At 36.5% G+C, this 21,238-nt stretch overlaps 2 protein-coding genes across 2 annotated transcripts in view; both read left to right on the top strand.

The window, feature by feature from the left end:
• Window positions 1–5,410, top strand: part of kcnt2b (potassium sodium-activated channel subfamily T member 2b) — a 93,802-nt gene extending 88,392 nt beyond the window's left edge. Inside the window, exons 26-27 of the mRNA XM_073829212.1 lie at window positions 185–269; window positions 2,013–5,410. Of these exons, the coding sequence (XP_073685313.1) occupies window positions 185–269; window positions 2,013–2,130 (203 nt within the window). The 3' untranslated portion in view covers window positions 2,131–5,410. The remainder of the gene's footprint in view (window positions 1–184; window positions 270–2,012) is intronic.
• Window positions 5,411–11,061: 5,651 nt separating this feature from the next.
• On the top strand, window positions 11,062–14,957 carry LOC141344372 (C-signal-like). The gene is made up of 7 exons (XM_073849257.1): window positions 11,062–11,162; window positions 12,288–12,550; window positions 12,630–12,684; window positions 12,805–12,992; window positions 13,138–13,299; window positions 13,400–13,510; window positions 14,658–14,957. The coding sequence occupies exons 2-7, from the start codon at window positions 12,404–12,406 to the stop codon at window positions 14,769–14,771; spliced, it is 777 nt and encodes a 258-aa protein (XP_073705358.1). The 5' UTR covers window positions 11,062–11,162; window positions 12,288–12,403; the 3' UTR covers window positions 14,772–14,957.
• The last annotated feature ends 6,281 nt before the right edge of the window (window positions 14,958–21,238 follow it).

Genomic DNA, 21,238 nt, shown 5'->3' with positions numbered 1-21,238 from the left:
CTTAAGACACATAACGATCAGTCTGTGCAAGAAACTGAACAGTATTTATATCATTATTTAGCTCTCATTTTGAAGGTGAATTATTCAAACACTTTGCTGTCTGTTCTGATTCTGTATGTTCATTCTTGTTATCTTGTGTTTGGACTGTGATTTATAGTCTTGTCTCCTGCTCTTCTCATGTCAGATGGGATGACAGACCAGGGCAACAGACTGTCTTATATTCTTATTAACCCTTCTCCCGACACACGCCTGGAGCTTCATGATGTCGTGTGAGTACTATGAGATCACTAGATAGCGTGCCATTTTTACAGGACATGTCCTGGCCAGGATTTCTATATTGCCTAAAATATCCAGGTTTTGGCTAGGTTTGTGCTGTGTAGACAGATCGTTGTATGACATCTGTGAGAGCAGACGGCTCCTTATGCTTTCGTATTGCTCTTGCAATACTTTGAATTTCATACATTGATCGCTATGCGCAGCACTGTCTTAAAGGTGCCATAGAATGGAAAACTGCATTTACCTTGGCATAGTTGAATAATAACAGTTCAGTACATGGACATGACATACCGTCTCAAACACCATCATTTCCTCCTTCTTATATAAATCTGGTGTTTGCAAAAGACCAATGAAAAATAGGCTTATTCAAACATAACAGCGGCTATTACGTAAGAGTTTTGGAATCATTAATAGTTACGCCCCCAACATTTGCATCGCCCAATCATCAGAAGTTCTGCAGCTAGGCTATTATGAAAAAAAAAAAACAAAGCTAGGAAAATAGCGAAAATGGCAGATCATGGAAATAAATGTTATGTTCCAGGTTGTGCAGGGATGGTTGGTGTCTGTACTCAGAAATGCAAGGAAAACAAATAAGGCGATCTAATAGAATTAGGCGAGCCGCTGAAGGGACGCGGTTAGCTTAATGCTAGCGGTAGCCTGTTACATTGCAGTACATAAGATTTCACTTACCACATAAACGGAGAGATGACTGCACGGACGATGGCGAATGATTTATAGATCCTGAGCATTAATAACAAGCATCTAAACTTATGTGGTAAGTTCTGCCGCTGTAGTATAACGTTACACAGAGCACATGCGATCACAAAAGTGAAAGTAAAATGATCACGCATTCAAAACGGCAGCTTCAATGAACCGCATATTAATAGCGGCTGGAGCTTCGTGATTAAATATATATTTTCCTCCATGTGCTGCTATGTGGAACAGCCAATCAGAGCAGAGCTCTCATTATTATTCATGAACCTTCCAAATAAGGTCATAACAGACCATTTCATTCTAGGGACAAATCCTAGGGTTGTGAATGGACCTGTAAAACCGTTTCTGGATATTTTTTGCCCTTTCCTATGTCATATACCTTTTCTGTAGATATCAGAGAACAATTAAAAATATTGTATCAATGCATTCTATGGTACCGTTAAGTCAAATGAACGAACAAACCTACACTTTTAAAAATAAAGGTGCATCACGATGCCATAGAAGAACCTTTTTTGTCTAAATGGCTCCATAAAGAACCTTTAACATCTCAAGAACTCTTCTGTTTCACAAAAGGTTCTTTGTGGTGAAAGAAGGTTCTTCAGATTATAAAAAGGTAAGAAAGAGATGACTGAATGGTTCTTTGTGGAACCAAAAAAAGGTTCTTCTATGGCATCGCACCTTTATTTTCAAGAGTGTATTTATGCAGTTTTGACCGCTTTCTGTAGATCCCATTTCCTCACGTGCCATGATTGGTCAATGCCTGCGCGTTATTATGTATATGTTAGTATGAAAACAAGAAAACAAAGCCAATACAGAAATCCTGACCAGAACGTATCCTGTAAAACGTATCCTTATTGTTGAGGTGCTTCAAACATGAATAAAAATGAGTATTTTAATCAATATGGGTTTGTGCTATGTATTTCTGTGCTTGTTAGAGTATTGTATTCTATTCAGGAAACACTTACTTGACTGTTTGTGCAGCAAATCTGAACCGAACACATTGGCTGTGGTCATTCCTGCAGGTATCTGATCAGACCAGACCTTCTGTCACCAGTGCCTAACCAGGCCGGCGGTCGCAAGCCAAGCGCAGGGCCAGCCGAGGGACACAGATTTGACACACAGGACAGCACTCATCTATGAACACAATCACCACAGGCCGCCAGCACAACAAGATAGGGATACTTGTGTGTGCGTGTGTGTGTGTACGGTTGAGAAAGAGAGGAAAACCTGTGCAGATGGGACTGTGAGCTGACTCTACACTGTAAAAAGTGATCTAGCTTTTAGTTGCCTTCACTCAGCTTTAATGTTAAATAGTCACTCAATGAAATTTTTTAACTTTAATTGAATCAACTAATGGATGCATTTTGCAAAAACCATCAAAAGTCTGTCAAGGTCACATTAAATGCCAAAAGATGTGTTTTGCATAAATGAAATGAACCCTTTTTAGGACAGTTTTGAATTATGATAATATTTTCATGACAAATATATTTCCCTCACTTTGAAATAGTCACAACACATTTCACATGATAAAAAAGAAAATATGCTGACTGAAATTATGTAACAATCATAATGGTCCTAAAAGTAGGCTTCATACTTTATACAAATATACATTTTTCTCAACATGGACATCAACCAAATAAAAACGATTTGAAGTTGAGGAACACTGGCCAGTTTACCAAATAAGTTTCATTTCTCAATATCTCGCAAGAACATGCTTGAAATAAATAAAAATGGAAAAAAAAAACTGTATTGCCATGCCCGCTTATTATTAACACTTCTGAAATTTTGGTTCTTTTTTATTTTGATTATATGTTTCAGTTTTGTGCTTTGCCCCAGTAGCACAAGTCTGACGACTTCTAATATAACTTCTATGATCCTTATATTAACTACATTAACAAAGCTTTGTTTCAATAAATGTGATTCTATAAATAACATTAGGTAAAATGTTTAAATGGAAAGTTTATCGAATGTATTTTAAATGATCCTAATGTAAAAGATAAAAGTTGCCTGTTACAGTGTATAAAGCAAAAGACAAACAAACCGAGATAAAAATGCCATCTTAGATACAGTTGAGTTTACATCCCCCTTTCATAATCTGCAAAATGGTAATTATTTTACCAAAGTAAAAGGGATCATACAAATTGCATGTTATTATTGTTTATTTAGTACTGACCTGAATAAGATATGTCACATAAAATATATTTACATATAGTTCACAAAAGAAAATAATAGTTGAATTTATAAAAATGACCTTGTTCAAAAGTTTACATCCCCATGATTCGTAATACTGTGTTCTTCCCTGAATAATCCACAGCTGTGTTTTTGTTTTGGTTTGTTTAGTGATAGTTGTTCATGAGTCCCTTGTTTGTCCTGAACAGTTAAACTGCCTGCTGTTCATCAGAAAAGTCCTTCAGGTCCCACAAATTCTTTGTTTTTCCAGCATTTTTGTGTTTTTGAACTCTTCCCAACAACGACTGTATGATTTTGAGATCCATCTTTTCACACTGAGGACAACTGAGAGACTCATATAGAATTATTACAGAATGTTTAAATGCTCACTGATGCTCCAGAAGTAAAAACGATGCATTAGGAGCCAGGGTGAGAACATTTGAGCAGAATGGAGATATGTACATTTTTTCTTTTTTTGCCTAAATATCTTTTTTTTTTCATTTAGTACTGCCCTTAAGAGGCTACAGAAGTTAGTTACTTGTTTCCCAGAAAACGAAATAAGTAAAATTTATCCTGATTTTCAAATTCAAAATGATGCTCTTAATGCATTGGGGTTTTTTTTCTGGAGTATCAGTGAGCATTTAAACTTTCTGTAATAGTTGCATGTGAGTCCCTCAGTTGTCCTCAGTGTGAAAAGATGGATCTCAAAATCATACAGTCATTGTTGGAAAGGATTCAAAAACACAAAAATGCTGGAAAAACCAAAGAATTTGTGGGACCTGAAGGATTTTTCTGAAGAACAGCAGGCATATTAACTGTTCAGGACAAGGGACTCATGAATAACTATCACTGCAAAAAAACAAAACAAAAAAAACAGCTGTGGATCATTTAGGTAAGAGCCTAGTATTAAGAATCAAGGGTATGTAAACTTTTGAATGGGTCATTTTTATAAATTCAATTATTATTTTCTCTTGTGGACTATATGTAAACATCTTTTAAGTGAAATGTCTTATTCAGGTCAATACTAAAGGTTGGTAAAACAATCATTTTGCAGATTCTGAAAGGGAGATAAACGTTTGACCTTAACTGTACACAGTAAGATGAAAATGTAAATATATGATTGACACTCAACAAGCAGGGAACATTAAAAATAAGTTTTAAAATGCTAAAAGGTTTGTTTTGACTATCAAATACATGTTGTCTTCACTTTTTAGTTTGTCAAGAGTACAAAGCAAACAATATCTGTTGAGTCTTTTAAATGATTGCATAAAGTCAAGCTTTTTCAAATTAAATTAGCAAAATAAATTCTCCAAATAAAACACTGGATTTGTTTCAAATCACATCAATGCAAATGAAATCCAAACTTTTGTATATTCAAGCAACAAATCACTTTTTACAGTGTAATTTAATCCTTATTTTCTTACTAAAGGATTTTCCAACGCATGGACCTTTGGAAAACTCATTTACATTTGATTTACGCATCAAATTATTTTTGATGCCAGACAGGCGAGGCCACGTAAGTGCATTTACGACGTAACCCGTATTAGTCTCTGTGCATGTGAATGTATGTCGAATAGCCAGCACTGCCAATGTTGACTTGGACCGCCAAAGGAACACGCTGCCAAATGTCCGCGGACGGGGTTTGTTTTTTTGTTGCTCTGTGTCATGTACATTCAGTGTCTGTCAGCCGCTCTGACCACCTCGGGATTCGTATCAGAAGGGCGGTGATTGTACGTTTTGTGAACGTTTTCTACCGTTCTCATTTCCCAAAGTCTCTCCGGACCAAAAAGAAGCTTATTAAAAGGCCATTGGACCAAATGAATGATCCGCAATCTTTTACCACAACATCTCAGAGAAGGCTTTAGGGAAAAACCTTCTGTGTTTTCAGTGACATTTTAAAGTCAACGTCTTTGAAGGACTTTTCATATTTTTTGGTGAAATGGCTCAAGTCTCTGTTTGATGTTTGCTTTGATAAGTTCATCTGTTCAGCTATGGGTTTGTGGGTTTATTTGTTTTATTCTCCCTTCTATTAAGATGTTTCTGGCTGTTTTTGTCATTCGTCATTATGATATCCTGTTGCTGGCATGCATGCTAAAGAACATGCATGTATAGACCAAGGATTTGTTTGTCCTGCCATGAAGTACAGGAGTGAGCGAGAATGTACCGTCCCACTGCTCTGTTTTGATGATGCACTTTTGCCTTGATTCAGTGCCATTTAAACACATGAGCATAATAAAATCGACCAAACTGATGACTTGTCTCTCATGCTTCCATGTGTGAATTCACCGAAACAACTCACGCACATTCTTTTTCAAAAATTTGGTGTTCCAAACCATGACCCCTTTTTAAAATATAAATAAGCTGCATACACATTAACAGGGATATTTTTGGAGTTGAATGTGCCTCGTGCATCGGACCAGTTCACGCTCTGTTCTCTTCAACTGATGTGAACTCAAATTTTGGTAAACAGAGAGAATGACTCACCATAATTAAACTTCAAACAGCACTCCAACGCACGTTCCATTATTTTCACAGATTTCCCATTTCAGTGGTGAAGGACACTGTTCTGCTCAAAGTCATGCTCTGCAACATGCAACTGCATATGAAAAGGTTGCTTTAGGACATGCAAACATTTTAAATAGTTATCCCAGATAACATAAAAACAAAAGCAATGAATGCCCTGAGTATACAGATTTCCTTTGAAAGGGATAGTTCACCCAAAAATTAAAATTCCGTCAATAATTAGTCACCCTCATGTTGTTTCAAACCCGTAAGACCTTTGTTCATCTTCAGAACACTTTTGGGTGAACTAACCCTTATTTTAATTTGATTGACTTCTTAATTTTAACATAAAGAGGGATTTTGTGTGTAGGATATGTTTTTCCCCTCTCAAGAATTTCTTATCCTATAGAATCAGTGTTATATATAAATACCTCAGTTCCCTGATCTTAAAAGGTGCACTAGGGACTGAGACTTGAGGCTGCAGTCTTTAGCGGCCTTGTTAGCGTGCCTACCTCCCATGGAAACCCCACTTTGAATCCCACTTGGAGCGAGTGAAGGGAGTAGAACCTAAGGGGATACGTTGGTGCCGTGACCCAGATAGGAGTGAGTGTAATGGAGGCCAGCCAGCAAGAGGTTTGCAGGTAAACCTCACTCTTCTGATCTCAAGAGGTGCACTAGCGACTGACACTAGAGGCTGCAGTCCTTGTTACCATGCCCGTCCCCATGCCGTAAACATCAGTTCGAACACCACTGGGAGGGAGTAGAACAGGAGGGGTTGCAATGGCTGGGACAGCAATATCAGGCAATGTGCAGTTGAAGTCAAAAGTTTACATACACCTTGCAGAATCTGCAAAATGTTAATTATTTTATCATAATAAGAGGGATCATACAAAATGCATGTGTGAAAGAGGCTGAAGTTGACATGCCTCTGGTCTCTTATATTAACGTTGTTCTGAAGCCTGTGCAATGATGTAGTTTCGACATCTATTGACTGAACAGGGTTTTCTAGATTAGTTTCCGTGTTGTTGTTGCTTAGCAATGTTATGGACACGATGTTGTCTGGGTTTGACCAGAGCCATAGAGAAACAGAGTTGCGACACTCCCATAGGCTTCCATAGGAACTGAGGAATGCGGAAGTAAAGCGTGTCATGGAGTGGCCAATAGTTCCAAACAACCAATAGCTCCAGCATTGAAGCCCATTCATTTCAGCGCTTCTCAAGCACAGTCGCCGGTAAATTGAAGAAATTACTGCATTTTTTTTTTTACATTTTAACGCATCAGTTGACCTCTCGAAAAACTGGCCAGTAGTGGTATTTTATGAAGCGTGTTATAGTTAATGTTTATCGTTAAAAATAAACAGTTATACTGTAATTTCCGTTAGATACCGTGAGAAACACCGTAATAGCGACCAACCAGATACTAGTTGTCATATTTTTACGTTTTTAGTCTTTCTGCAATCTTTCTCTCACTGTAGGAGGTTGAATGAGCTTCAGTAAAGACTGCATTCAAGAAATACGATAAAAATGTATGCTGAATGAATTTCGTTGCCTTGTGTTTTTTAAACACTATTTTCATCTTTTCTATTATGTTAAATGCCATGTTTGCTTGCCTTTTATAATATTCAGTTATGTTGTTTATTTGAATATCATAAAATAACATGAGTAAATTACTTTTTTCTTATTTAACATTAAATCTTTAAATCGAAACATATAAAAAAGAGAGTGTTTGATCATGTCCAAATACGCATTCAAATGTATTTTACCTTAAATATCACATTAACTGTAATATAAATACTATATTAGAAAATGTTATCTTTTAAAAGGTCAGGATCATTATTGCACATATTATTTAGTACAAAAAAACCTCCTCAAAATATTAACTAAATAGAACTGAACTATATATTACAATTACAATTATTTAATTGAATAAAAGTTACACTTAAGGTGTTTGGTCACATTTGACTGACAAAAAGTATGAGAACATATTAATTATGTCTCTTTATCACTCTCCAGAATAAAATGCGATTGTAAAGCGCATTCAGAGAAGTTATCAATACACAATCAATGCACATTATGTGTTAATAATTACTCGAAATTGCTGCAAAAATAGTAAAACTAATGTCTATCCTATTTAAACCCATTCAAACACATTGACAGCGCGGAGCTGTTTGGAACTATTGAGAGCTCCATGAACCACGTGACTGCGCGGCGGCGAGATCAAAGCGTGTCGCAACTCTCTTTCTATATGGCTCTGGGTTTGACAAAAGGAGGGTGGGACGGTGGTTGGTGCTGGGGTGGTGACTGAAGGCGGTGACTTGAGTAGATCGGACGTCACAGCGGCTCGTGAAAATGAACAGCTACTTTAAGCAGGCTGTGTGCAGTTGACTGTGGATTGACTGTTTTGAAACTCATATGGTAGTTACATAGCCCCTAGACCTCAGTTATCATGAAAAAAGCCAGGAAATTTCGATTTTGACAATATGGGACCTTTAAACACTCACTGATGCTTCAGAATAAGAATGATGCATAAAGAGGCAGGCGGTGAAAACTTTGAATTTGAAGATCAGGATAAATTGAACTTATTTTGTCTTCTGGGGAACATGTAAGTATCTTCTGTAGCTTCTAAAGGGCAGTACTAATGGCTCTTAATGCACTGATATTTTTTGTGAGAGTGCTTGAACCTTCTGTAATAGTTGCATATGAGTCCCTCAGTTGTCCTCAGTGTGAAAAGATGGATCTTAAAATCATACGGTCATTGTTGGAAAGCATTCAAATACACAAAACTGCTGAAAAACCAAAGAATTTGTGGGACCTGAAGGACTTTTCTGAAGAACAGCGGGCAGTTTAACTGTTCAGGACAAACAAGGGACTCATGAACAACTATCACTAAAAACTTCTGTGGTGTGGATCATTTAGGTAACAACACAGTAAGAATCAAGTGTAAATTCAACTATTGTTTTCTCTATATGTAAACATCTTTTGTGTGAAATATCTTATTCAGGTCAGTAATAACATGCATTTTGTATGATCCTCTTATTTTGGTACAATAATGATCATTTAGCAGATTCTGCAAGGTGTATGTAAACTTTCGACTTGTAATCACTTTGTAAACTGTAAATGTGATTGCACATTCTGGACAAGAGCTATCCGCTTAGAAGTTGTTCACATAGAAATTTTGTAATTCTATAAATCATGTACAGGTCTATATTTTAGGGGTGTCATAACAGCAACAGATTTTAATAGTTTTTATTATTTCAATTAGTTCAGGGGCAATCAAGAGTGCTCTCAAGCTGGATTTCAATAATATACTTAAATGTAAATGATTAAGTCAGGAGGAAACAATAACAATGAACAATAAAATTAAAACAAACTGTTTAATCCCTAATGCTTTTTGCACCTCCAACGAATGTACAGTGCTGTTTCGTTTCTAAATGAATTATTTGCCTTTAATAAACTGGGTGAAAGATTTGTTTAATGACTCATACAGACAATCACTTGCCGCCATCTACTGGCGTAATGATGTACTGTAACCTGCAGAAAAACCACTGATAGTGACAGCCTGTCTTGAACGATCAGAGAAGAAGAGAAGACAGAGAGAAGTCCCAGTGCTGACAAATGTGCTTACAAGATATAATCCTACACTTTGCTGAAGTAAATCTTGTCCCACTACTTGTGATGGAACTTACTTAAACTACTTGTATACTTAAAGGAACACTCCACTTTTTTGGAAATAGGCTCACTCTTCAACTCCCCCCGAGTTAATAAGTTGAGTTTTACCGTTTTGAAATCCATTCAGCCGTTCTCCTGTTCTTTTAGCATAGCTTAGCATAGATCATTGAATCCTATTAGACCAATAGCATTGCATTCAAAAATGACCAACAAGTTTCGATATTTGTCCTATTTAAAACTTGACTCTTCTGTAGTTATATCGTGTACTAATACCGGCGGAAAATGTAAAGATGCGATTTTCTAGGCTGATAAGATTAGGAACTACACTCCCATTCCGGCGTAAGAGTCAAGGAAGTTTGCTGCCGTAACATGGCCGAAGCAGGCGCAGTAATATCACGCAGCACATGTGCAAATGCTAACCAAGCTGGGAACTAATTTCAGGCGCTGTGTGATATTTAATTTACTCCACCTGTTTCAGCCGTATTACGGCAGCAAACTTCCTTGACTATTACGCCGGAATGGGAGTGTAGTTCCTAATCTTATAGGCCTAGAAAACCGCAGCTTTACATTTTCCGCTGGTATCAGTAGGGCTGTTCGATTCCGAAAATTTTGGAATCGATTCCGATTCCGATTCCTGGTTCTGGAATCGATTGGATTCGATTCCAGAATCGATTCCTCACTGTTGTTTCGATTCTTTTTAGATTCTTGTTTTTTAGATTGGAGGAAGCTAATTTCGCAATAAATACAGGATGTAAAGGTTGTATAAAGTTACCTTCTCATAATATGAAGCTTCATTTGTAAAAAAAAAAAAAAAAAAAAAAAGATATATATATATATATATATATATATATATATATATATATATATATATATAATATATACTATTTTTCTGTAGCTCTGACTGATTTCAAATTGTAATTCATTGCCCAGGAAATTAGTCATAACCCACAGCTCAGCAGTGGACATGCATTTATTGAATGAATAAAAATAAGACGTGACGTGTATAAAATGACAAAATTAGCAAACTATAAACTGAAACAAAATAAACAGAACTTTAACAACAACACTGATATAAGAGCTATAATATCGCAATAAATGCAGGATGATATAAGAGCTCGTGGCGTAATCAGATGCGCTCTCGGCCACTGATACGAGCTCTCTGCGTTTTCTTTCAGAGTTATCATTGGCTGATAGAAAGATTAAAAAATAGCATTTATTTAAGATGTAAATAAGATCAAGACACGTCATGATCTATTCTGTCCTGCAGCGCTCAAAATTGTGGACATCATGAGCCTGTTCTCCCGTAAAATAACATCTGAATCGTTTTTTGAACTGGTTCATTTAAATGATCTATTCGAACGAATCTTTTTGTGGAAATGTATCAGACTATAACTATTAGCGAGCAAGAGGCAAATTAATGGGTGCTTCTCAAACTGAAGGCTGCATCCTTAAACTCAGACGAGTTTAGTAATGAGTCGTTTTTATTACGTTTATTTTCGTCAATCGACGTTTGATGACTTACAGCCGAAATATGCAGCTTTCATGGAATGCAGCCTTCCGTTTAAGAGGTAAGTTTTGATGAACAGAAAACGGCTCTGAATGAGGAGTCGATTCCCCATGAGAGGATCGATTCCAAACGTTGGAATCGACTCTCGATTCCCAATGCCTCGGAATCGAGGAATCGATTCTTTTTGGAATCGATTCCCAGCCCTAGGTATCAGTACACAATATAACTACAGAAGAGTCAAAAATATCGAAACTCGTTGGTCATGCTAAGCTATGCTAAAAGTGATATCGCCAGAACGGGAGAACGGATGAATGGATTTCAAAACGGTAAAATTCAACTTATTAACTCGGGGGGAGTTGGAGAATGAGCCTATTTAAAAAAAAAGGGTAGTGTTTTTTAAGCATCTGTAGGATATCATCAAACAGTGGTGACAAACACTCGTTGAATGATTTCTTACTAGAGAAAAAAATTAGTAGACTATAGTAGCCTTTGTATAGCTCAGTACATACTGACAATTGCTTCATACAATTACAGTTAATACTGATGATTACAGGCAGCATTCGCAAGTTTGTGTGGTTGATGTTGATAGGTGTTTCTAATACAAATAAAACAGCGCCAGGTGAATTGCTGTGTCACAGTTTTGGCATCTCACCAGAGGCAGTGTGAGTAGCAGATGTTCGTAGATGTTTCATAACTGTTAATATTAGAGTAAGCGTAGTCAAATCTGATTGTCTCAGATCATTTTTCTGTCCGAAAGCGTACATAGGCTATTGTAAATGATTACATTTGAACGAAGACATGATTCTCAATACTATTTCTAACACCAGACTTTGTTTACATTGTGAAGATGGCAGCTTTGATAGCACAGCTCAGACAGGTACAAGATAAACCAGGGTCCAAGCTGCAGGGCAGATCTTCACAGCCTGACTATGTGGAGCCAAAGGCTATAAAACCAAGACAAGAAACAGAAAATGTGATTTCTGCTATGCACCCCTCCCAATCGTCCCAGTTGAAGACTCTGCAGTTGTGGTTGTGCCTCACGTTTCAAATGATTAAGGCAGCAAGAAGAAGAGAAAAAAACAAGGCTCTTATTCAAAAAGCCGACAGGTTCAAAATGGACTACATTTCTCCATCATTGGAAGAAATCAGAGGAAACACCTTTGTCTTTTCTTGCATTGACTATGATAATGCACTTCTTGCTGGGGTTTTCAAAGCCACACTACACAATTTGACTTACAAAGACTTATACCATACCATGCAACAATAGAAGCGTTACTCATTACTTTTGTTTTCTATACAAGTTTTCAATGGGACTTCACCTTTATTTGAATAACCAATTACTATGTTCCACCCAGGTGTGTTATTGTTCAGTTATCAAGCAATAAGAAGCTGTCATTGTTGTATTTCGCACAAAAAAAAATGTCTGTTCATATCGTTTATCATTTTCTCAGTCACACAGCATGACACAGCACAATACATCAATGAAATATGGGCGTGTCGTTTACATGAGTTCGCATAAAAAGCACAGGTGAGGCAGACTGGATGACAGAAGCAACCTGACAGAAAAATGGCAGCAGTGAAAGCATGCAATATCTTGATCACCGGAGCCAACCGAGGCTTGGGCTTAGAAATGGTTAAGCAGTTCTCTGAGAACGCTTGTCCTAAACAGCATATTTTTGCTACATGTCGTGACCCAGATGGACCCAAGTCTGAGGTGAGTTATGAATGGCTAACACAAATAAAGGAGAAATTATAATGTGCCTTGTTTAATTATGTATTTTATCTTCCTTAAGGCATTGAGACAACTGGCAAAAAAGCATCCAAGTGTGATCACTATCATACGTCTTGGTAAATGTGCACTTCTCCTTCTTTGTGCATTTTAAATTTTCACTTTTTTTTTTGAAAAGTTTGAGATTTACCATTTCATTGCTTACTTCAGCTGCATGACATTTGTTCTTTTACTATTAGATGCTGATGATCCATCTAGTATCAAAGAGTCTGCCAAGAATGTGGGATCTCTACTGGGAAACAACGGTTTAAACCTACTTGTGAATAATGCTGCAATCGTAGCAAGAGGCACAATTCTAACCAGCAGCATTGAGGACATGAAAAACAACTTCAACACCAATGTGATAGGACCCTTATTAATCATTAGGGTAATGTAGAAAGCATTGTTCGCTATTTTAAAACAAGGATTTGTCCACTTAAGTGTTGCTCCAGTGGCCTGCTGGCTAAACATCTGGGGCTTATGTGCCACCAAGAGAATAAACTTACATATTTTTTTTCTTTTCTATAATATAGGAGTACCTACCATACCTACAAAAGGCAGCAAAAGCAAGCGGGACACCAGGCATGTCCTGTAACAAAGCAGCTGTAATCAATATCTCCACTGTGGCTGGATCCATGACCAGAATGCCTTCCATATACAGCTTTTTCCCGACATTGCCATATGGAGTGAGCAAGGTATGCTAATGTAATTCTTAGGCACTGGATAAAGCATAACTTAATTCAATACTTGTTTAAAAAAAGGCATGTATAACTCATACATCATGTTTACCTATAGGCAGGTTTTAACATGCTGACTGTGTTGGCTTCTGAAGAGTTAAAGGCGGATGAGATCCTCTGCATGGCCCTTCACCCAGGATGGGTGAAAACTGAACTGGGTGGAGACGAGGTGAGTGTTTCTTTTTAAGTCATGCTCTATTGCACCATATGCTTTCAATTTCCATAGTTTTCAAGTCATAATTCCTTCACTGTCAAACATACATTTTCGGACCACACCTACAGTGCCTTGCAAAAGTATTCAGACCCCTTCATTTTTTCACTTTGTTTTGTTGCAGCATTATGTTAAACAGCTTTAAATTACTTTTTTTCCACATCAATCTACATCTCATACACCATAATGACAAAGCACAAAACCGGTTTGTAACAACTTTGCAAATTTATTAGAAATAAAAAACTGAAAAGATCCCGTTGCATAAGTATTCATACCCTTTTCTGGGACACTCGAAATTTAGCTCAGGAGCATTTATATTGCTTCTAGATGTTACTACACGTCGAGTGGAGTTAAACTGTGGCAAATTCATTTGAATGATGAGTATGATTTAGAAAGGCACACACCTCTCAGAAAAGGTCTAACAGCTGAAAATGCATATCAGAGCAAAAATCAGTGACAGACTTGCGTTAAGGCAATGATCTAGGGAAGAGTTCAGAAAAACTGCATTGAAGGTTCACAGAAGCATGTAGCCTCCATTATCCATAATGGAAGATGATTGGAACAACTAGGACTCTAGAAAATGTCTGCCAGCCCCCATCCAAGCTGACAGATCTTCAGAGGTGAAAAGGTGAGGTAAAAAATGGCAGATAATTGCCAAATGCAGATGTGCAAAGTTTGTCACATCATACCCAAAAAGACTTGAGGCTGTAAAGGTGCTTCAACTATGTACTGAGTTAAGGGTATGAATACTTATGCAATGTACTTATTTCAGTGTTTTAATTTTAATAAATTTGTAAAATTTGCAAATCTTGTTTTTGCTTTGTCATTATTATGGTGTATAGAGTGTAAATTGATGTGGGAAAGACTAATTTAAAGCAGTTTAACATAATGCTGCAACAAAACAAAATGTGAAAAAAATGAAGGGGTATGAATATTTTTGCAAGGCACTGTATGTCCCAAAACAGTTTTCCTTTATTCACTGAGAGGGATATGACTGCAAAGGACACTGCATTGGTGTGGTTATGCCGTAATTTGCAGCTTGAAGCTATATTTATTTTAAATATTGCATGTTAGTGTGCTACATGTATGTTTTTATTTACACCAGGCACCACTTGAACCAAAAGAAAGTGTGGAGGGGATGCTGCGTGTCATTGGCAGTCTTACTGAAAAGCAACATGGTGGATTCTTGGACTACACTGGAGAAACAGTGACCTGGTAAACCAGAAGAACAAAATCTCTCCCAAAAGGGCTTATCCAGTTCCAAACTACCATATTTAGTCTGTTTGTCATAAAAGGACACGCCTAATAATTAGCAATTAATTTCAGGTGCAAATGTTTATGACAGAAACGGGACTTTTATATATATCACATAGTTTTTCATACAATAAACCACTGTGATCATGTATGCAGTGCTGTCTCTTTTTTACTGTATGTGACTGTGGTTATCAATTACACACACTTTTGAATCAAGGAGAGAAGTAAATAATAGCATCTGTTCATGTAGTGTGGCAAAAAGGTGAAAAGGAGCATTTGTAAGTGAGAAGAGACCATAAAATTTTATTAAAGCCATAAAACTAAGTTATCCTAGTTTAACTAACATAGCCATGAAGCTTTCCATTGATGTATGGTTTGTTAGGATAGAACAATATTTGACCGAGATACAACTATTTGAAAATCTAAGGGTGCAAAAAAGCTAAATATTGAGAAAATCAATTTTAAAGTTGTCCAAATGAAGTTCTTAGCAATGCAAATTCCTAATCAAACATTAAGTTTTGATATATTGATATAGTAGTAACTTTCCAAAATATTCCCATGATCTTTACTTAATATCCCAATGATTTTTGCCATAGAAGAAAAAACGATAATTTTGACAAATACAATGTATTGTTGGCTTTTGCTACAAATATACCCATGCTACTTAAGGGTCCAAGGTCACAAATAATAACAGATATTCAGCTGTCAATAAATGTAGATTTGGATATAACTGAATGAATTAACTTAAAATAAACACATTAGTGATGGAATCAAAATTGATGTGTTTAGCTATTAGTATGAATATGTTAGTCTTATATGTAAGAATTAAAATTCGCATTTAGAAGATTTAAGCATTCAAAAATTAGTATCTCACCTCCGCCAATATAAATCAGCGATTCTGATGACGCCACCCTGCACTTCAGCTTCTTATCAAAATACTGTCCAATTTTCTCTTTGTATCAATGTTTATTTACTTTTAACGTGTATATGTTTTTGTTTGTCATCAATGTTTAAGTTAAATTATTGGTCATTATTTTATGGATTTGTATGTGATCCCTTGGCTTTGTTCTTTTTGTATTATCTGTTGAAGCATTAATACAAAAAGGGAGAAAAAAAAACCATACTGTCCAATCAAATACTCTCTTGATCCTGAAATGTCCCGTCCCCTACATTATAAATAGACGCTGACGCTGCGGCTGTAATAGGTCACTTCTTCATAGGATTAGAATTTTCTATATGGTGAACATAATGCACTGTTTAAAGGCGTTATATCAGTATGTAGTGTAAATGCTTTCCACTGGGGCAAAACAAGTTATTTATTGTATTAGATTAGGCGAACCACCGCAGCATTCACACTCTGCTCCGGTTCGGTACCACAGCACAAACGGATTATATGCGCGAGTCCGCGCAGACCACAAAAGGTATCGGACCCATTTCTACACAGAATTCTTCACATAATGCTAATTTTATAGCGATATGGACATGATTATGAGGAGAAACGGTTACACTGACAAGTAGAAGAGTGTTGCCAGCACTTTTCAAACCCATCCTCAGCATTGTTTTACGTTAGTAACAGTTTTATATTGAATCCAAAGGGGTAATCTATTAGACTGTGGCTGTACTAAGCTAAAATCTGAGCTCTGGGGAAGCTATGATAGGGTGATCATACGTCCTCTTTTACCCGGACATGTCCTCCTTTTTGGCTATAAAATTATGTCCGGGGGGATTTTGTAAAATATAATAAAAAGTCCGATTTTTTTTTTTTTTTTTTTTTTTTTTACCTCGTTTCACTGACCGTCATTAAAAGATAACATTTTCTAATATAGTATTTATATTACAGTTAGTGTAAAATTAAAGTTAGTTAAATACATTTGAATGTGTATTTGGACATGATCAAACACTCATTTTTTTTTAAATAAACATTTATTTTTTTATGTGTTTCGATTTAACAATTTAATGTTAAATAAAAAAAGTAATTCACTCGTGTTATTTTATGATATTCAAATATACAACATAAGTGAATATTATAAAGGGAAAGCAAATGTGGCATTTAACATAACAGAAAAGATGAAAATAGTGTTTAAAGGCAAGGCAACCAATTGCATTCAGCATACATTTACAAGTCAAGCCCATCCTGGGGAGGGTGTCCTCTTTTTGGATTCTCAGAATATGGTCACCCTAAGCTATGATATCAACTAAACCCTACTGGCTATTTTACAAAGAGGCTGGTCCCTCCCTGTCTTTCTATTTTAGTTTAAATTAAGTCAACAGCAACACATTGATTTGAATAATGCTGCGTGTTTCTGCGTGTTCACTTAAGTGGACCTTCAGGATAAGATGTTTTGCAGTGAAAATGTTGTGACCACCACGGCTTAGCATCTTTCCATCTTTCACTCAATTGAATCTTTGTTGACCTGACTAATAATAAATTGTACATATGTTAACTAGCAGGGGCTAGATTAAAAAAAAAAACCCTTCTGCAGGAAACCTTCTGCCTCCATTGGATACCTTCGTTGGACCAACTGGGTCAACCTTACAGTGCAAAAGAATATTTTGTTCAGGCAGGCTTCTAGTAACAATAACTCTGATTGTGGCCAATTTAACTCTCTCAAGAACACAACTGAAAAAATACAACATTGCAAATCAAACTAAACAACTATCAGGAGTGTACTTCTGTAGTGTGTACACCAATCAGAAAAACTTGCATCAGTTCATGTTTGGGGTAAATTTTTATTGAGGACATTTGAAATGTTGAATTTTGGTTTCTAATCAGATCCTATTAGGAAAAGTCATAACATTTAAGCTTGAGGATTCCATGTTAAGAATGTTTTTCATTAAACTGATCCTGGAGTCTCTCAGAACTCAAACAGAGTCACAAAAGCACATTGTTGGTCTCTGTTGTACAATGTTATATTCTATTTAAATTGTATGTTATTCTCTATGGTCACCAGGCAGCTGTTGGCACCAGAGAATGTGTGGATGTTGCATGTCATTGGCAGCCTTACTGAGAAGTAGCATGGTGGATTCTTGAACTACACTGAAAAACTTTTCGCTGGTAAAATCAGAAGAACAAAGTCTCCCATCAGGAAGGTCACTGAAGGTAAAACATCACTAAAAATGAACATGATCAATCAATACAGCAATGCAGTGTAATTCCTCTGTGTCTACTGAAATTCACTATTTGTCATTTAAAATAATCCAGTGACACCATAAATATTTAGTATTTAATTTAAGTGGTTTCTGGCAGCATTACTTACTATTCTGATTTGACATTTTGTTACATATCAATCACATTTAAATATGTATATATATGTATATATAATTTATATAAGTTTGTAGACAACATATTGTTGATAAAACTCTACAACATACACTACAGCCAAAAGTCTGGACACACTTACAACTATTTCTGTTTTTCATTCGCTTAATTTTTTAGCTGTTTTGCAGAAATTGTAAATTTACTGTATAAAATACATTTGAAAATAATACAAAATACATTAAAGTACTTTAAAGTACTGTGATTTACAAAATTATTCATTCTGTGCCAATTTTTTTTCTTCCAAATGTACTGGCAAAAGCAGCAAATGTCCAGCATGAACTTCTTTAATACTTAAATAAAAAATATATAAATAAAAACATCATATGAAGCTAAGAAAACCACTGTCTATGATTACTGAAACTGTCTGTTATTATGGTTATGTATTGTATTGCATCAAATCATTATGTTATATTTATCAAGTGTTGCAAGTATCCCTACTCTGCCCTAAATGTTTTGAATATATAAATCAATGTAGGTGGTAGGGATGGGCATTTCTGATCATATTTCATTTCGAGTAATCCACGGGTTTGAAATATGAGTACTCGATTAATCGGGGGGTAGAGTTTAAGCAAGGGGTGGGGCGTTTGTGTCACAGTATACAGTAAACATTTAAAAGAAATAACAGCATGAGGTGGAGGTGGAGGTGAAGCTGAAGCGCTTTTTCTACATGACGCATTGTATATAAAATTAATCACATAGCCTAGATACATAAATATGTAAATGTTATATTACAAATTGTATTTATCTACACAAAATTCATGTGAGCTTGAACTAAGTGCCAATCATAAAGTAGTGGATGCGCTTCTCCCGTTACTTTAAAACCACGGCAACTGAAGCCCTGTGCACTTTAGAAGCCATTTTCGCTCTGTGCTCCGGTCTTGTCTCTAGACCGCAACTTCTCACAGCCGTAACCAATCAAATATCAGACTACTGCCCAAATACCAGTATAACCAATCAGAAAGAATGAAAGTAGTTAAATTTTTAAAAATGCATTTTTAGAGCCAATCGATCGTCATTTTCATGCTCGATCATCGCTGATGGGTTCGAGTAATCGATTAATCGAGTACTCGTGCACATCCCTAATAGGTAGTTTGAAATGGAAATCAGTACATCAAAAATAAATATTGGTGTATAGACGGTTTCAACGGCAACAACATAAACAAACGTTACTGCGCATGCGCGCTTTTGTGGCCCAAACTTAACTTCCGGTAGACATCCAAATAGAATCAATAACAACAGCTAAATCCTTCTAGAGTAGATTATTTTTTTAATAACAAGACTGATTTATTAAAAATGCAAACTCATCCTCTGCCAGCAGGAGGTGCTTTAAGCACGAGAAACGAGGTTTCCCCGGTAATGGCTATAGACAAAGCAGCTCTTAATTTAAAAACGCTGCCTTATGCAGGATGAAATGAAAATGACATTTTCTAAAAACACCCACGCCTCGGTTTGATTTTTAAACGTGCATCACGTTTATTCAACGAAGTCTATTGGAAAATCAGTCGGTTTTTATATCGTGGCAGGTCGCCACAAATAAATAAATGTTTGGGAAACACATACCACAGCACAATAACCTGAGACCAACTTCATTACTCATTATTAGCTGCGTTTGTAGCCCGCGACACGAACCAGACAGATAAACAAACACAGACCGGAAGTTAACTTAGGTCCAGGCGCGTGCGCCCGATGAAACCGTCTATAGTCTCTATACACTGTTCATTTAGAGGCGAAGACCTTTGACCCTCATAACACAAGTTAGATTTAAGTGTAAAGAAACCTCTTATGGAAAGTGATACACATTTGACGTCAATAACAATCTCCAACGTGTCCTCAACTGTCAAGTTTAACGGAGTAGTCCACTTTCAGCTTCAAAGTCATCCGACATCGTTGTACTTTATGTTGTACTTTGTTACTAAAGAGTATTTGATTGTGTTGCACTTCTCTCTTCTCAAGTTCGCTTTGTAAACACTGGGTCTGTAGTTTCGCATACGTCACGCGTGACCTTTCGACGTGAGTACGTAAAGTCGGGAACGCGCACTACAAGCCCTAGTGCTGGACGAGTTTCAGTGCTTAAAAGGTATGTAAAAATATATTTTTCTAAGAAAATGACCGAACGTTTCGGTAGACAAGACCCTTCTTCGTTGGCTGGGATCGTTTAAAGCCATTTGAAGCTGCATTTAAACTGCATTTAAACGGCATTTTGAAGATTAAAAAATCAGGGCACCATTTAAGTCCATTATATGGAGAAATTTACAGAAATGTTTATCTCAAAAAACATAATTTCGTGACAACTGAAGAAAAAAAGACATAAACATCTTGGATGACAAGGGGGTGAGTAAATTATTTGTAAATTGTTGTTCTGAAAGTGAACTACTCCTTTAACAATATTTGAGTCAGAATTCTGCTTGGGCATGAGGAGGGCCCTGGTCTAGTCCACAATATAGTCTTGTCAGTTATATATATAAAATGCAATATAGTCGTGTCTATAACTGCAAACAATGCAGCGCTTCACTTGAAACGAGGTCGCCATCATGAGGCTGATGACGGTACTGCTGTTGCTCATGGTTTGTACACAGATGTACAGATGTTTTATTAGAACACCAGGCAATTACGTTTTGAGGGTACGTGTTAGGCCAATACTTTTCTTTTGTTTTATGTATGACCATTTACAGGCTGCTGCATCTTTATTTCAAGCTACATTCCATCAGGCAGTCACTAATCAACAGCGTTCCTTGACTCTGCATCTGTTGTTTATATGAGCTATATTTTCCTCTAAAGACAGATGGCGTCAGGGCTCGAAGAGGGGTTTATGCAACATAATACAACATAAACAGTCTAAAAGGTCCGTTTGGATTATCCAAAATAAAAGTGGAGCGCGCTGTCCTCGCGTTGAGTTCTTAGGGAATGAATGTGAGGGAATGAAGAATAGGTACAGTTAAGGGTAGGAGGCTTTGCTCTCTCCATTGGTGATGGGATATACTGAATTTAAACTAAACTTTATTAAAACCATTTCGTTAATTTGAGAAGAACAATTGAGATTGTTACAGCTAAACCCCTGATACGTACGCAATTCATATTCTGGAACATTGAACAAATATGACTGCTTCAACACT

This window comes from Garra rufa, chromosome 1 (assembly GCF_049309525.1).
Source record: "Garra rufa chromosome 1, GarRuf1.0, whole genome shotgun sequence".
NCBI classification, from domain to species: Eukaryota; Metazoa; Chordata; class Actinopteri; order Cypriniformes; family Cyprinidae; genus Garra; species Garra rufa.
The sequence above is the reverse complement of the archived record's forward strand: the minus strand, read 5'-3'. Positions and strand labels throughout refer to the sequence as shown.

Excerpts from the sequence above, each read along its gene's own strand:
- LOC141344372 (XM_073849257.1), top strand. The coding sequence starts at position 12,404 with ATGGCAGCAGTGAAAGCATGCAATATCTTGATCACCGGAGCCAACCGA. Across the intron at positions 12,685-12,804 it reads GATCACTATCATACGTCTTG|ATGCTGATGATCCATCTAGT; the intron begins GTAAATGTGCAC and ends TTTTACTATTAG. Across the intron at positions 13,300-13,399 it reads TGCCATATGGAGTGAGCAAG|GCAGGTTTTAACATGCTGAC; the intron begins GTATGCTAATGT and ends GTTTACCTATAG.